Raw genomic sequence first — 19,525 nt, forward strand, 5'->3', positions numbered from 1 at the left:
AGAAATAAAAAATAATTAGTTGTTATATTGACTAAATTAGATATTATTTAAAGACTAAAAAAATTATTAGTATCTAAATTAGTTTCTATTATTAATAAATAATTTTTAAATTGATATCTAATTAGTTATCAACTTTAAAATCTAAACAATTGATAGCTAAAACATTGGTAGTTAATTAGATACCAATTTAAAAACTATTTATCAATAATAAAAACTAATTTATATACCAATAATTATTTTAGCCTCTAAAATAATATCTAATTTAATTAATATAGCAACTAACTGTCTTTAAAAATGATTAAATGATTTTTATTAGATGATTTTCTAGTATTGTATAAGATGTTGTTAAATTTCTTGAAGTTGTTGATATATTCAATAAGCCTTTAACAATTTTCATAGCCTATCTAGTAAATTAATGGTTGTTATATATACCATATGCATGTTATGGGTATTATATACCCCTCTTTCCTTTCTCTAGAGATATAATAAATATTATTCTCTCTTTTCTTTTCTTTCCCCTCTTCTCTTATCTTCTTTCCTCTATCTCAGATAAAGAGTTCCTAAGCTTTTATAGAACACTGTATTTTATCTTAAAATGATAAACATTCTTCTCCATAAATTTATATAGTTTTAGATATTTCAAACTAATATAAATAAAACTAAAAATTATCCAAACACAACTTTCACTGTATAAATCCATGTACTCTACTTTACTTTTTTTTACTTGTACTTAAGAAAAATAGAAAATGAAGTTTTGAACATTCAAAATCCAAAGCTATTAAGAAAGAAAGAAAATGACGGATCATGACCCATCAATGAAGGATCGCAGACATAGGGTAAAAAGCTGAGAGTGTTTGTGATCTTCACTTTCACAAACTCAGAGATAATTTTTATGCCTGTACTTTGTGGGTGCAGTGCTATGTTCTTAGCAGTTTGCATTACCTTTTTTCTCTCAAAATTTCAAATAGTTCGTAAACACTAAATGACAAAGAAACTTTGACAACAATGATGTCTCATAAGACATTTTCAGAATGTCTGGAAAAGAAATGGTAGGTGCTATAGAAATTAGAAAACGGGTTGAGACTATGGAAAACCACAATTCAAACTACAGATTTTATTTATTTATTAAGAAATACTTTAGTCATATAGAAAGATAAAAAGACAGGGTTCACTAATTATTCACTAAAGTGGATGAAAACCAAATGCAAATCTGAAAATTAAATTATAAAGGTATACAACAAAAATATGAATAAATTAATAACTCATTTCACTGATAAAAACTCGAGACAAACTCATTGACATGTAATTAAATTTTCAATATTGTTGAATTAAGATAAAATCTATCGAGGATTTTGCCATATTGGTGTGTAAGTGTAAGTAATAGCATCTCAAAATGTTAATTTTTACTGAAGTTGTTATAAAAAAAATCCAGTTTTTATTTAATTCTTGCATTGGAGAGAGAAAAGTTGTCATCTCGATGCAGAATGAATTCCTCTATAAGAATCTTGCAAAAATTAATGTTTTAATGTTTTAGTATAAATATTGTTTGTGTTGTTAACTTTGACCTATCAGTACACATACTTCTAGACAAAAGAAAATAAAACAGTAATGTGGATTTATGTGTACATAAGTATTTTTTATTTATTTATAATAAAACAATCTAAAATGAAATACAAAAGTTACAATATATTGTAAGATTTATTAAAAAATATCTAAGAACTTCAAATTAAATTTAACATTCAAACAGAAAACATTGGAAGCTTTAAATGAAACGCATAAGAATCCAATAAAATGAGTTAAGAATTTAAAATGAATTTTATCATTGAATATGACCTATAAAGTCTCACATTAAACACACATATTAAACATATATAAGTGATAATGATCACCTATTCAATATATCTTAAGATTTTAAGTGTGATATTATGTCAAGATCAATTTTATAACTCATTGCTTTTTAATGGAGATATCTTTGCCTTTAACCTTTTTGTTGTATTGTCTAGCCAACAATTTTAGAGATATGGTGCAATTTGGTGATTAGTTTACAAATATTATGTACAGTGTATTAGCAATAATTGTTAAGCAACATGATGATCCATTTATTTTACCCTGTTTACATTCTTAACAATATTTTGCCAAATTCAGAGATGGTACCAAATTTCTCTGGTGTGTCCTGAAAGTTTGAGAATTGTTTTTATGAGTTTGAAAAGGTTTGATGATAACAGTTAGCCAAGAGGTAGGTATGATTGTGTTTGTTTGTGTAATTTGTTTTGGTAAATATGGAGAATAGGAGTAATTAGTTTGTAAGATAGCAAAACAAACTATTCCAAATGCTGGTACAACAGAGATCCTGAGTGGCCAGTGGTCCAAGAAGTTGGGTTTCACATTTGAAGTGAGGAATTAGAGCAGGTAGAAGCACCTCATCCATTTGATCCTGTCCTAGAGAATAAAATCTCAAGTGGTTCCACCCATTCACTTTTATGTGTAAAAGCAGTTTCTATGGTAACAAGGAGACCAAAGGCACCAAGTTTGTATCCATTAAAGCTTCCATACATATCTGCAATAAAGCATCTAAAGAAGTTTCGGAATAAAGCATAAGTCAGAAGAATAAAAGGCATCAATGTTGATGCCATAACTATCTCCTTTTACTGTCATTAACCCTCTATAATTGCTAAAGGACTATTGACTGGTCTTAATTCCTGTACTTCTGTACTTACACAAATATGTGAAAACTGAAAATTAATTCCTTTCAAAAACTTATATATTATTTTTTAAAATAAATTTATTAGGACATAACATTCATATGGAGTGTTATCACCAAGTCACTAATTTCTATTCAAGAACCTTAGCATCATCACTTTTAGTAGGATTTTCCTTTCTAATTACTATTGTTTTTCATCCACTAAACTTGAATCTGAATCCTAATGTGTAAATGGTTTGATGCTATTTATGTGTTCCTTTCATCAAACAGTTGAGATTCCTCAACAATTACATAAGATAGGCTAATCATTCACGAACTGATGTGATACTTAGCATATTTCCTGAGACAGTTTTGTTTATACTCAATAGTTTGTTTACAAAATTATTTATCATTTGTGTAATTATCAATTCCTCACAGGTTTCTTCAAGATCCAACATTAATCAGACAGGAAGTCCCATCCCAAAGATTACCCTAGACTACTATAGTCCATTAGCCTAATATCAATTATTTACCCTTGCAATTAGCTACTATAAACTAGCTTATCTCTGACTTTCAGGATCCCACTTGAGGATAAACAATTCTTTTACCATCTGTTTTACCATGTTTATTTTTTGCTCAATTATTGAGATACTCGAACTATTAAGCAAATGCCGATGCATATGCATGGTCCATGAGCAACAAGACAATAAAAAAAAACCTTCTAAATTAGTGTACGAATTTGTGTGCAAAGGCAGGATATGCCACTCTTGGCTGATCTGGTTGAGTAACAAAAACTAATTTATATCCAAACTAGGCTAAAAGAATACAACTTTTATTTTCTTTAAGTGCATAAGCACATGACATCAATGACCTATGCTCTTGTCATGAACATGTGCTCGTTCTTTAAGGCTGATACAAGATGTCCGTTTTTCTCTTTTTCTGAAATGTTATTCTAGTCAAGTAAGACAGAACACAATCAGTGGTAGAAGGGAAATGAATGATAACCTTCTAAGTTGGTACATCTGAAGATTGCAGAAATAGATGACAAGCTCAATGGATTAGTATTATATTATTTTACTTGTAAACATGATTTTGGGTTTGAAAAGTAGCACACGTTGGATCTATCACCTTAACTATCTTGCCAGTTTCAAACCTGTCTAGCTGTCCGGTAGTGAGTGAGAGTGCGTGCATCTTGATCCAAGCACTTACCTACCTAATGGGGACCATCATTTTAATATTATTACTGTCTGTATCATGTTAAGGTTAATTAAGATTCTCATAATCTGTTATGAACCCAAGAACTAGTCTTTTCTGTTAGTGTATCTTCCAGTGTGCTACATAAAGCTCATTTTGTACCTTTCTAACAATTTCTCCCTTTTCTTAATTTCATCAAATGTTTGTAAACTAAAATTCAAAGAAAAATAAAAGTAAGAGAGGAGTTGGAGTAGGTGAGTTGGTACAGACCGAGTCCACTCTTTATCTAGAGTCCAGATACAAACAAAAATGGTTAACAATTTTAAGTAAACTTAACTTCTGCAAAATCAAGCTCTACCATGGACATGTGCTCCATAGCTATGCAATCATATGGCAGGGTGCTGGAAGCTTCAAGATGCTAAAAAGTAAAAATATCATATTTGGACTCGATCTCCAAAAGTCTTACAAAACAAATATGTTAGCAAATGAATTGGAAAGTTTGATATTTCTTTCTCATTGTTTTTGCCACAACCTACACATGGACTAGCAAACAAGAAAGTACCACCAAAAATCGTTTGACAGTGGATAAGACGTCGGTGTCCAATAATTTTATACCAATATTTAGGTGTTTGGAACACAGTACGCTGTGTACATTGGGTATTAGCTTTGAATGTGAGTAACTTACTCATCACATATTTTCATTATAGCGAGAATACGTGAGTGTGAACATACAATAACTGATAGATATTCAATAATCAACACAGACATCTATGCTTATATATATTGCATCTTTTATTCCATGTACGGACTTAACAAAACACAATAATTTCAAAAAAAAAAAGAGAAAAAAACGGAACCGAAACATAGATTGATATGAAAACAAGTGGTAATAAAGCAGAGAGGTTATGCATCTTGTATACAATGAGCTGGAATAGTGAAGATGAGATCTACATAATAATTCCATTCCGCAGTTCTCAATTTTATCATGAAAATAAGTCTGAAAATTAAAGGTTAAAGCCACAGTGACCGTATAGACAGAAGAATTGCACAATTCCCAATTCCATCACATATCATGTACAATTCTTCAAACTCCCCTCCCTTGGTCTTTTGAAAAGTTTGGATAAAAAGAAAAAGGCAAATTAAGAAATATGACCATAAATAATAAAATCCGATGGACAACCTTTCTTTCCCATGTTGTCAACAGCTTCGAATTCGAATGTGGGAAAGCACTGCACAACCGAGGGAACTAACTTGGAAAAAAAAACACCAAAACATCTTGAGCTTTTTGGTTTACTACTTTACATGCTTCTAGCCAGCATTTCTTGGAACCTCCTATCAGATTCTTGCTTCTCCAACCTGAACTTCTCGTGGCAATTGGCAATGAACATTTCTGCCAGCACATCAATCTCATTCATTTCATGCTCATTATTTGCACCTGCACTTGCACCCTTCTTCTCGCCACCTTCGACTTCAACCTTCTTCTGCTCAAGCCACCGAAGGTAGGGGCAATCTTCATCTTGTGGCTCCCCCGAACTCGCGGCTGCAGACAACCCTTCGAAAACCGGTTCTGGAACCGGTAACACATGCGAGGATTTGGAGGAGCACCAGTTATAGTGAAGCCTGAAGGAGCCTAAGATGATCTTCTTGCGTCTGTTGTTGATATGCTTTTTGTTAGAGAAGTGGATGCTCGAATTGTCCTTAAGAATCTCAACCACGACAGCTTTGACTTTGGAGAGTGCACGAATGATTCGGCACAAGTGAGAGACTATGAGGGTGTGGACGATTCTTTTCAGCTTCATGGAGCTTATGGTTGAAGATGGGGACGATGGTTTTACTGAGAAGACTTGAAGAGGGTACAAGGTTTTGAGATGTGAAGGGCTAAACATTTTTTGTGTGTGCCTAAAGGAAGGAGCAGGTACATAGACACAGTGTTTGTGAGAGAGTGATGAGTGTTACATGTATTTGGTTTGGTCCATGTTTGAGAGCTGTTGTTGTAGTTTATATGGGGTGACAACCCTCCTGAATTACTGCTTTACCCTTTGTTTTCTGGTTTATTTAAAGGCTACCCTACACTTTTTCTGTGGGAAAAATAGTCAAATTGTTCTTTTTCTTTTGTGGATATGTTGTTGGGAATAAGACCCGCTTGTTTGTTTTAAAAAATTTGGTTGGTTTCAGCAGCTTCACGAACACTCAATTTCTTTCCTGCTGGTGTAATTATGTTAATTACAGTAGAGTATGCAATTCGAGAACGGTGATTAAGGCTCAAGAATCGCCATAATTACGAACCCAAGATTATATGTAATACCTCATCCAGGAACTATATTATTAAATGTTTCATTAATAGCCTTGCAGTTTCCTACACTTCTGGTGGTTTTTTTATTGCAAGAAGTTTCATCTGCATTTGCACCCAAATCTGGTTTTTGCGTAAACAATAGCATCCTACAAATTTATACGTACTTTGACACTTTGTTTCCATTATATTATTATTATTATAGGGGGAAGAACGTGTGTCATTGAATGACGTTAGAAATTAGATCATGAAATAATAATAATTGTAAGAGTATAACGTAAGAAAGTTGGATTATCTATATCGTGGAGTGATTTAGTTGAATACGACCACTTGTTTAAGGACATTTAAGAAAAGTCTTCTATTATATCTGCATGAATCAAATTTCGATACTTTACCTCCTTAAACTTTGACGTTAAAATTAGTTTTTGCATGTCATGATAGTGTCAAAATTAGAAACGTTAAATAGTTTTTTAATTTATCATAAATTTGTGGATTTTATTTGTGTTATTTGTTAAATGAAATGTCCGCAGTTAAGTAGTTTTCAATGAATTTGCACATTTTACTTCTTGCGGCTAAATAAGATTTTTAAATATATTTTTTACATGTTTAAAGATAAAAAATAATCAATGTTGTGTAAATAATGTGTGCTTTTTTTTTTCAATTCGAATTTTTACTTCTTTGTTTCTTTTCATTTTTTTCTATTTGACAAAAAAATTAAAGATTAAAAGTAATAAAGAAACCCTATCTTTTTCCTCTTTCAATTTCACCATTTCAAACATAAAATTTAATTAAATAAAACACTGTGGGATTTTTGTGTAAGCTCTAGTGATTAATTCATTTGAAACTTTATTAATGCGACAGTATAGGCTTTTACTATTTTATGAAAGTAGTGAGTTATATATTTTATAAAAATTAATATTAATCACGATAGAACTCGTGTCGAAATTTAAAATTTCAATTAAAATAATGTTACTTTATCCCGTATAAAGTGTACACTTTATGGAAAGTTTTTTGAGCTTAAACTATCAATAAATTTTGAAAAATAAATAAATATTTAGATTAAACTTCACTTAACCTAACTCTTATATATATATATATGTATATTTTTTATTTATTAATTCGATTTTATTGTATTGATAGATGTCACTTAATGACTCTTAAATAATGATATTATAAGTTCTATTATTAAATATTAATTGATTAAGTATTTAATAAATATATTTGTATTAATTTCGAAATACATAATTTGAGTTCTCCAAGCGTAAAGTCACCTTTTGTTAGTTTATGAAATATTTTTTTTCTTAATTATTTACACAATTAATAAATTGAGAGATAACAAACTTCTAAAATTATACTTAATTAAATTGTCATAAAAAAATATTGCAGACGGATTCTATTATACTTATTCTTATAATTTAATTCATCTTTGATTATCTAAAAATAAAATTTAAGATCTAAATTAAAAGTAAGTATTTCCAGTTATTCTTAATAGGTGAATCCCTAGTTAGGTACTACTTTTTACTCATATTAAAATTTAATGCAAGTATATTGGATTGGTCATATTTCAAATGGATTAGGTGTATATGAGGCACTGATTTCAAATACGTAGTGTACCACCTTAGAAACATATGTGTTTTGTGCCAACTATCTTAATTTCTTAAGTGGCTGAAACTGATTGAAAGTTAAATTAAATAATAAATTATGTAGATAATTTTTCGTATTAAAACAATAACAACGTTTTATAATATGTTGTATGTATGCCACCTCAAGAACTATGCAGGTTATCTCAAATTCTAACCCTTTTTTTATTTATCTTATGGTGAAATAGTCCTACATGAATGAATCTCACACATCAATTAGTTGGATTTGAAGGAGACATTTGCCAAATTACGTACACTCAAGTATATGTTTTAAACACGACTTTTTACGCTGCCCATGATGCTTATTAAATTTTTAAGTGAAAAACTACATCAAATCCATTCAAAATCAGATTTAGAACTGTAATCAAAATATTATTTAACAATTTTAACTTCATATATATATATATATATATATATATAATTTCTGTTTTTTACCAACTTTAATTACGACAACACTAATATAATTTATACTACAAAAAAAATCAGTATTATCTACGGATTTTTACCCACACATCTGAGTCCGTAGGTAAATTCAGCATTACCTACGAACAATATTACCAACGGACATTACCCACAGATTCTGAATCCGTAGGTAAATTCAGCATTACGTACCAACTATTACCCACAAATCTTATTACCTACCAACTTTTACCTATGAATATTTATTACCTACCAACTATTACCACGAATTTCTATTACCTAGGAACTATCACCCACGAATCTCTATTACCTACCAACTATTATCATAATAATTATATACATAATATTAAAAATATTAATATAATACGAAGAATTATAAAATCATAATTAATATTCATAAATAATAATAATAAAATTTATGAATATTATTAATGTTATAAAATTAATAATATTAATATAATAATTTAAATAATATAATTAATATTATATTAATAATATTTAATAGTATTAATAATATTTAATAGTATTAATAATATTTAATAGTATTTAATAATATTTAATAATATTAATAATATTTAATAATATTAGTAATATTTAATAATATTAAAAATACTTAATAATAATAATAATAATAAGAATATTTAATAATATATAATAATATTAATAATATTTAACAATATTATGATATTATGATATTAATAATATTAATAATAATGATGATGTTAAATATATGAAGAACGTTATTAATTTTTATTTTATTAATTATATTAATATTGATAATCATACTGATAAGTATAATAATAATCATAACATGATAACAAAACTTGTTTGGTGTAATGGTTAAAGCTTCTACAAACATTCCTCAAGAGACTTGACTTCGAGTCCTTTAAGATAAAAGATTAAATATTTTCAATTGAGATTAAAACTTCTTAAATCCGGAGCTAGAGCTTGTACCAGAGTCAATCGGTAAGAACAACTTTATAAAGTAACATACAATCTTATTCAATTTATCGTCATTTAAATTTGAGTTAGTTAGTAATTATTTTTTTATTATAGATTGAATTTACTGACAAATGATATTATCCATCAATAAAATACACTAGTAATTGAGCGTGAGCACACTCTGTTGATTTTTCAATGCGAACACAATCTGTTAGTAAATTTAATAATAATTAAAATAATATCAATATTAATAATAACCGTAGCAATAATAATAATAACATAATCACTTGATCACTAAATGTCTTTGGTTTAGTAGTTACAAGCTCTTCTAGTTAGTTGAACCAGGTTCAACTTTTTCCCTGAAACAAAATTGTGATATTATATTATATATATTTTTTAAATTATTAATAATAATTAAGAATATTATTAATTATTGACAGATTTTAACCATTGGTAAAAGTAGTTTTTTTTTAATGATATCTTAGTTTATGTGATATTGACTATCAATAAAATTAAGATTTCTTCTTTTCTTAATAGGTTCTTGTGTTTAATATCAAAAACCACAATTTGGTCACAACATCCATAGATATTTACATCATCTCAATCCAAATTATCTCATCATATATATACCTTCTTATAACCTTCTTTCACAACTTATACCTTGGCGGAATTTTCAAACTGGCTGCATAACATTCCCTGACAATTTTTTGATGGGCCCTTACCCTTGTCACTTTCCCATTTTCGGCTAGGAATTTCATTGTCAAATGTGGGGTGGACACAATTCCTCCTAATCAGTTAAGGGAAGGTCTTCCCAAAAGTAGGTTATAAGAGGTTTCCGTGTCGGCGATCAAATATCTAATCTTGATAGTCTTCTGTTTGTCATCTTCTCCGCACTTTGTGTATAGGTCGACATACCCCCTTGAGTCAACTCAGTCACTAGAGAAGCTAACAATCTGCTCATCAAAGGGAGCTATCATTTCCGGAGGTAGACCCAAATTCTTGAAGGTCTTCAAGAAAATCACATCCACAAAACTCCTCTAATCTACCAGGGTCTTCATAATTGTGTAATTGGCTACCTCCACTATGATCACCATCGAATCATCTTGATTCGGGTCAATTCCTTCAAAATCTTTGTCCGTGAAGGTGATTGGCGACATGGTGCACTTTCAACTGATAAAGTTGATTGGGTGCATGCCTCGTATGTGGCGCTTTCGGGACGAATGTGTGGTTCCGCCTCCGGCTATGGTGTTAATTACCCCCTCAGGTGAACTACTTCATTCCCTTTCTCTTAGGGGTCTGTGACCTCCTTCGATAATCTTTGCGTCCCCCCTACAGTTCTTATCGAGCATGCTTTCCTTCTCGTTTGTTCACAAATTGTCTTAGGTGACCAGCTTGTATTAGCTCCTCTATTTTGTCCTTCAAGGAGACACATTCCTCTGTGGTGTGGTCGAAATTTCGATGATACCTGTAGTGCCGACTTTGGTCTGCGTTGGGCGACGTAGGTCTTCTTTTATATGGTGGTATCAAATCGGCATTCAATTCCTCTTCTAGTATTCTCGACTGTTGCGTCGTTAGTGAGGTATAATGCGAGAACCGGAGCAGTTTTGAAAGCTTCATAGGCCTTAGTGGTGGTCGCATCCCTCCCAAAATTCTCATGTTAGCTCTTTGGTGCTCGATTGTGTCTATCAGCTTTGTTTTGAATTCTCCCATTTCTTCTAGTTACATGAATTTCGCAACTCTCTACCTTAATTCATCCATGCTCGTCGTCGGTTTCTTGCACAAGCTATCAGAGAACGGACCGACTTTAAAGGCGGTCACTAGGTGGTGTAACGCAACTTTTGAGCTAAGGTCTTGGATATTAAGAGCTACTCTCCCAAACCTATTCATGAATGTCCGCAATGCCTCAGTCCTTTCCTGCCATATGTTCACCTAAGCGAGGGAGGTTAAGTGGTGGGGTTTGCTGGTGGCGAAATGAGCTGAGAACTTGGATACCAAGGTATCGAAGCAATCAATGGAGGATGGCGATAAACGAGTGAACAAATTTAGTTTGGTTCCCTTCAGAGAGGTAAGGAAAACTCGACACATCAGAGCATCATCAACCATGTATAGACTGATCTAGGTGACATAAGCATCGACATGCTCATTAGGATCTGTGCTACCGTCGTACTTGTCTATTGTCGGACTTTTCCAAGTTGCCGGTACCTCCATGATCGCCTTGGTGAAAGGGTGTCTCTGATATGACATGCCCGTACCACCAGCTGAGGCCGTATAGGTGCAACTCAACCACAAGTTGTTCTCTCCCTGCATGTGTGACTGGGTTCTATAATCGGATTGTCTTCAGCTTCCGACATTATCCTCGGCAGACAGAGTATACCCACACACCAACTTCTCCTTCATCATTTGGTTCTCGGCCCTTAGATGTTTTATTTCCTTCGTGTTCTTTTGCTTCATGTCCTCCAATTCTTTCTTCATTTCCAGCATCAGGGCCATCAAATCAGGTGATGATCCTTCTTCAATTTGCCTGTTGTTTCCCATCATGCTTCGTGTGGCTACCATGTGATGTCTCGATAGGTTTTTCTTTCGGCCCCATGGTGGAGGCCAAAATATTCTTACAAAAAGACTGAATATCCCATAACGAGTATCTTCCTCTTCTGACTCTTGACTTATAGATCTTTTTGTTGACCGTATACACCAAAGCTCACGTTAGCCGCTAAGGGTTCTGTGTTCAACAATCCTCTCTCTATGTCATGGGGTCTACCTCTATTTATATTGTTCTATTGGGCTTTATGCTCCACAAGGTTAGCGTAGGCCCAATGACCCCTTGACTATGCTTAACTATCCCTAATTCGTTGTTAGCTTTAACAAGTGTTTGATGAATAATGACCGAGAGGCCGACTAATTATCCGAATAGCCGGTTAACCATTTGACGGTTACTTGGGATATCGACTTCAGACGAAACAATTTGTGATTTATTGTGGATGAAAATCTGAAAATCTCGTATAACTTTAAAATGGTACACTCATTTTTGTTCAATAATTGTGTTCAAGAATTGAAGTTGATTTTTTATTTATTGATATGTACATATACCAATATGATAATTACTTATTCAATAACATTTGATATGATAATTACTTATTTAATAAGTTTGGGATATAAAATTCTTATAGATTGATGCATATGCAAAATTTAATTTGATTTGTAAACTCCTAAAAGATCCTAATGCACTCTTAAAAGTGAATTGATTATATGCTAATCATATTTTAAGAAAAAAAATATTTATATACGAAATAATTTCATATATGCTCACTTCCACTCTTGGAGAAACTCCTTTAGTATTATTTTCAATTATTATTCACAATATATTATATATGCTATTATAATTATTATTAATATTAGAAATAAACTACACCGGGTGGGATTCAAAGCTAAGTCCCTTAAATGAGGGAAGAAACTTTAACGATTACACGAATCAAGTTTTGTTGTTATGTTATAATTATTGTTATAGTTATTAGTATGATTAATAATATTAATATAATTAATAATATTAATAATATTAATATCATTTATATTATTAATTTCATTAATATTATTATTATTCATATTAGACATCTCACGAGATATTCACAAACATACAAACATGAGTTTTTGAGTAATGTTGAGGAGAGGTGTAATCCTAGGGTTACATATGTGATGGATCCATATAAGAAGTACAAAATAACATTAGTTTATCTTCAAGTTTACTTTAAAAAAAACATGTCTTTTTTATAATTTAATTTAAAAAATATAGTTATCTCGTTATAAATCATTTTACATGTGACTCAAACTTTTATATTCTTAAAAAATATTTATTTTTCATAATCTTTTAAAAAAATTATATATTTTTAATTTTTTAAATAAATTTATAATTTTTTATTTTAATAAATGAAGTTACATTTTTATATATTTTTAATAAAGTAATACTTAATTATCTTATTTTATTTAACAATAAGTGTTGATTATATATTAACTTAAATATAATTATATTTATATTTTATTATTTATTTAAATATATTATAAGGTCTACAATAAAATAATAATTACAATTAAATAATTGTATATTATTTCAAAGATAATAATTGCATTTTTCTCATAATAAGCCTAAATACTAACATCTTATTAATATCTTAACTTTGAGATATTTGAAGATATATATTCTTTCAACATATGTGGAGAACAATACATGATAACTGATTTAGTTATAACTTATATCTTTCAACATATGTGGAGAACAATACATGATAACTGATTTTGTTATAACTTATATCTTTCAACATATGTGGAGAACTGATAACTGATTTAGTTATAACTAGCTAAATTATAAGTTTCAAAGTTATTTTTGAATATTTTAACCAGTTATAAATAAAAGCCTACAAATAAAGATTGATTCATTATCCTCTATATTTATGCATTTATACATAATAACAAACTTTGTACTTAATCATTTATATTTTATACTTATATTTATTTTTAGAAAGAGATAAAATTTAATAAATAGTAAAAGTCTATATCATTTATAAAGTATGAAGAAAAAAGAAGAACATATAGTCAAATAAAAATAGTGTTAAATTGAAAAGAAAAGATAAAAAAAATTATTGACCGATGAATTATGTACTTTTAATTATTTATTCTATAATTTCATGAATTCTGATTATATGTTTTCTTTTTCACTTTAACACATTAGTTGTATAATTTCTTAAATTGTTAATTATCGGTCGGTACTAGACGAGTCAGTCACTCGATCTTAGTGACCGACCGATCATGTCAAAATAAGTATTGTAATTGTTAAGTGACACAATGAAAGTAAAATTGTCTCTTTAATAAAAGATTATGAGTTCAAATTTAAAATAGAAAAAATTTAATATTTTTTTCACAATTACTAGTGATATAATAATAATGAAATTAGTATTATATGATATTTTTTATTAAATAATCATTATTAATTTATAAAAATTCAATAAAAAAAATTATTAATTATATTTTTATTGAAAGAAAAATAAATTTATCATATGGTATTTTACATTAATAAATAATTATTTATAACATGTATATTTTTTATATTTAATAAAAATTTAGTGAAAACTTAAAAATAGTCACAAATGATATACAAATAGTGACAACTTCAAATATAGTCATAAGTAATATACAAATAGTGACAACTTAAAATATAGTAACAACTAATATATAAATAGTGACAACTTAAAATATAGTCACAACCGATATACAAATAGTGACAACTTCAAATATAGTCACAAGTAATATACAAACAGTGACAACTTAAAATATAGTAACAACTAATATACAAATAGTGACAACTTAAAATATAGTCATAACTAATATACATATAGTAACAAATTTTATATATAACACTATTAATTGCATTATCACAAAATAAAAACAATATTGACTTATGAAAAACAAGATCATACATTTAAATATAAAATAACATAAATTTAATATTTTTTTGCAAAAATGAATTTATGACATATTATTATTGATACAAACATTGTGATAATTCTAAAGTGGTATAGTGGAAATAATAATTTTATTTTCATTAAAGGGTTTTGAGTTCAAATCTAAAGTAGAACAATTATTTTTTAACTTTTTGTGACAAATTAAAAAAATAGTCATAATTTGTATACTTATCACGGTTAATTATATTATCATAAAATGAAAATAATGTTAGACATATTTCAACAGACTAATAATTAATAATTTATTATTGATAAAAATAACTATTAATATATAAATATTTAATAAATTTATATTAATTATATTCTTATTATAAAAAAATATTATATATTTTTTAGTAATTATTTATTATGTGATCTTAACCTTTTAATATAATTATTGTAATATTTCTTAATTTTGTCACTATTATAAATAACATTTGTGACAAATAAATTGAGTAGTCACAAATAATAGATAAATAGTGACAAATTTTATCTTTATCACTAATTTTAATACACTTATTGTGATATTTTTTAGTTTTATCACTATTATAAACAATATTAGTGGAAAAAAAAATAGTCACAAATAAATAATATATAAATAGTGACAAATTTTATATTTATCATTAAAATTAAATTTTCTTGTGTTAAGGTTAATTTAATCTTTCAATGAAATGTCTTGAAAATTTAAGAGATAATTATTTTGTGGATTTAGTTGACTATGATGAATATACATAGAGTTTTTCTAACAGTGAAGCAAGGGGTTAATTAGTGGCCAGTTTGACATTTTCTAATAAAGGTAAAACTTTTGAAGTTTATTGCCACGATTTTTATCACAGTCTTATTTCATGCTAAGAGAAGAAAGTTGTAACATTAATTCCTTGTCAATTCAAAATGTGTGATAATAATTATCACTCAAAGATTTAAAATTGGTAACAAATAATTTTTTCTTTGAAAATATGAAGCATTAATGACATTATTTTGATTAAGGGATTTAGAAATTTAAATTTGGATAATTACATTTTTATAATGTAACTAATGACATTGGGAATGACCAATAAAAAATAACTAGTTAGAAATGTACCATTTGTTAGAGAATAATTAAGTTGGGTTTTTCGTTTAAGATTAAAAGATGAAATTTCAGTACCTTATAACACTGAATTGAGAAAATTTACTTTTTAGAAGGATTATAACAATTTATATCTACATTTTTGCGTCAGTGACAAATTATTTATTCATAATATTAAAATTAATATAAACTAATGTATGACGAGGATTATTATGTTGGTTGTAATGGAATCTTAATAGTATCACTGGATAAAATTTCTCTAATTAAAGTACTTAAAAAAAACATATATATTAACCAAGTTGGATCAAATCCTAATTTTAACTATTTCCAATCTGAACTTTGTTTTTCATTTCCCAATTTGTTTTATTTGCTGAAATAATGAACTCTCAAATTTATTTAAGTTTCATCATGCACCCTATTTTCTACACATAGGGTGTAATTCACTGTGTCCCCATTACATTTTGAATGAAGTATTATTCCAGAATACATAAACTAAATGAAAGTATAAATTAATAAAACAAAAACAAAAGAAATACATTGAGTGGCTTCAGAGGATAGGAATAATTCACCTTTCCTTTAATATATTCCCTCAGCATCACTTGTCACCGTCAAAGAAACTCCCATGCAATTCGCCATTTCAACTTTTCTTATTCTCATCAAAATAATGTGTCAATTTCTACCATTTTATTTCATTTATTTTTCCTTTCTAGTCATTTTATTTTATTTGCTTTCTTCCTAGTAAGTTTCTGTGTAGAAAAATGTTTGCTATTTTGTACTGGAGTTGCTCAGTATAGAACCTACTAACCAGGGTAATACCAGTTTCTACACTAAATGAACTAAAACTTTGTTCGTATAATTTTCTATTACAAAATATTTCTCCTATAAATTAAAGTCAATTTACGTAATTAATTTAAAACAAATTTATTTATTTATTTATTTCTCCTATATATATTTATTTATTTTAAAAAAACTTAATATACATACATTAGTTTTATAAAAACTTGGTTTATTTATCTTATTTTCTTTTCTTATACACTGACTTACAAATTGATCTTTTAAACGATTCCTATCTTTTATATGTTCTTTCACTCTCCGCAATTGACTCCATGGAAAGAATAAAGAGGAAGAGAAAGAAAAAGCAATAACACATTTACTCTATGTGTAAGCTTGTGCAGCAATCAAACAAGAAAAGGTTAAATTTCCAAGTCTTTTAGTTAATTTGTTGTACAAAACTCAACAACTACATGACCAATCCAACTCCAATAATGCACGCAGAATTTGATGATGAGACAAAATTTGGAGAACTTCTCAACCCACCAATTTTTTTTGCCAAAAATGTATGAAATAATTAACAATTGAAGAAGTCAGCTACAATAGTAAGTTGCGTAATGTTAGGTTTTTATAGTGCCAGTAAGGTTACAGAGGCGCAGAACTTTATTTTGCTTAGCAACGATGAAGTATACATAAGTAGCTTAACCTAGTATGGTTGAGCTATATGAGTGCTTTTGATATCATTTGCAGATACTGCTGAAGTTTGTAAAGTGATTATAATCATTGATAGTTTCATAATTTAGCAGTTGTAAAGTATAAACAAGACCTCACTTGATGTAATCAAAATGTGGTGTCATTTTCCATCTTCTTTTCTAGCACATGAAAGTTGCACTAGAGTGATCATGCAGTGTGGATGCAATTTGTGTTCATAAGGATTTGCATTTGGACAATGCTGAAAGTAATTTATGCTATTTATTATTCAATTGAGAATTCAGTTTTCATAGAGCTAAACTTTTTCAACTATTTTCTTTTTAATTTCTGGCATCGGAAACTCCATTGAGATTTGGACCGAATAGTTTTCTACTCTCTTTCTTTTTTTTTTAAAAAATAAAATGTTTAAAAAATATATAAAATATGAAATTAAAAAAAAATAAAAAATACTGAGATTATTGTTAAATGAAATTTTGGTTTTTATATTTCAAATACAATGTGTTTATGAGTTTTATAAGTTTATAAATATATAATTAAAATTAATTTGTTTCAAATGAGTGAATAATATAAGTTGTTTAAAATTGTAATTTAGACTTTAGAATAGTAAAAAAATATAAGGACTAATTGATTATTTTAGTTGATAAGAGTGATTAAATTATTTTAATCACTAGATTGTTTAAAATTTTAGGTATTAAATTATAAGAAATTTAAAAAATGTCTTATAGGAAAATTTTAGTAAAAAAATATATAGTTTAGATGTATCATAGAAGTAAAACGATGTAATTCGTTGAAAATAATTTTGTTCAAGTTTAAGAAATAAGTATGTTTATTTGATATCACCATAATAAAATCAATAAATAATAACTAATTTTAAAAATTAAAAAAATAATTAGCCATTATATTTACTAAGTTAGATATTATTTTATAAACTAAGAAACTATTGATTTCTAAACTAGTTTATACTATTAATAAAAAAATTATAAATTAATTTTTAAATGATATTTAACATTAGCTACCAATGATTTAGTTACTAAGTACTTTATATTCTAAATTAGTCATACCTTAAAGAAGGAAAGAACGATCATTTATGTGAGATGATATATGATCTTGTCAAAGAACATTTTAGAGGAGTACATGTGTATGATTGTTTGAAGTCTAATTTGGAGAACCAATTGTACCATGGGGCAATAATTTTATGAGGTTGTCAATAACTTTAGGATTATTTATTTTAAAAGAAAGAGATTGATAAAATGATAAAAGTTTTACAATTTTTTTGAATATGTTAAAGAAGATGCTTTCAAAAATGGATATTATATTTAGTGGGTATAAAACTAATACATTAAGTGGAAGAAGAAAAGCAAATTCATTGCAATTTATTTATCCTAAGGTTAGTTTTAATACATGCACTAATTACTTTATTAATAAACTTTCAAACAATATTGTGATATATATGAGGCTGTCAATAGCTTTAGGATTATTCATTTTAAAAGAAAGAGATTGATAAACTGATAAAAGTTTTACAATTTTTTTGAATATGTTAAAGAATATGCTCTAAAAAATGGATATTATGTTTAGTGGGTATAAAACTAATACATTAAGTGGAAGAAGAAAAGCAAATTCATTGCAATTCATTTATCCTAAGGTTAGTTTTAATACATGCACTAATTACTTTATTAATAAACTTTCAAACAATATTGTGATATATTTATCATTCTAGTGTAATAGGTAAAGAGATCATTTGAATGTGAGTACTACATCATGTACTAGATGTGAATCATCATTTATATGGATATTACTAATTCTTGAACAAATGTAATCCATCTCAACATGTGGATAAATTTATATTTACTTTTATGAGTATTGAATAATATTATTAAATGTTCAAATTTTCAAGATCAAACTCTATTATCCTAAAATGATATGTTATAGACAATATAGAGTTGAATATAGAGTTGGTATGTTATCTTCTTTAACATAAATAGTATAGTTAGGTTTATCATATTGTTTGCAACATTAAGTGATTTAGGTTAAAGATAATTTTATTGAAATTTTAGGTAAAAATATTGTAGTTTATATTGTATATCGGATGAATGATTGTGTATTATATTGTTAGTTTTATGTATAACAAGTTTTGCATCTAAGTTAAAACAAACAACTTTCTCTGAAAAAAAATATAGTCATAATAAAAGTAAATAATGATTATTTGTATTGGTTATGATCCTAACGGACTTAAAAAATGGCTAATTTATGTTAGATTTATCAAAATTAACCTAAATCTTGGTTGTTTTTTTTTTTATCAGCAATGAATAAATTAAATTTAAA

At 27.9% G+C, this 19,525-nt stretch overlaps 1 protein-coding gene across 1 annotated transcript; it reads right to left on the reverse strand.

The window, feature by feature from the left end:
* Window positions 1-4,742: 4,742 nt before the first annotated feature.
* LOC137814128 (uncharacterized) lies at window positions 4,743-5,867 on the reverse strand. The gene has a single exon (XM_068616700.2). It carries the CDS (start codon window positions 5,758-5,760, stop codon window positions 5,173-5,175), a length of 588 nt encoding a protein of 195 aa, XP_068472801.1. The 5' UTR covers window positions 5,761-5,867; the 3' UTR covers window positions 4,743-5,172.
* Between the last annotated feature and the right edge of the window lie 13,658 nt (window positions 5,868-19,525).

The sequence above is a fragment of the Phaseolus vulgaris genome, chromosome 1, assembly GCF_051622355.1.
Source record: "Phaseolus vulgaris cultivar YP4 chromosome 1, ASM5162235v1, whole genome shotgun sequence".
In the NCBI taxonomy this organism is placed as follows: domain Eukaryota; kingdom Viridiplantae; phylum Streptophyta; class Magnoliopsida; order Fabales; family Fabaceae; genus Phaseolus; species Phaseolus vulgaris.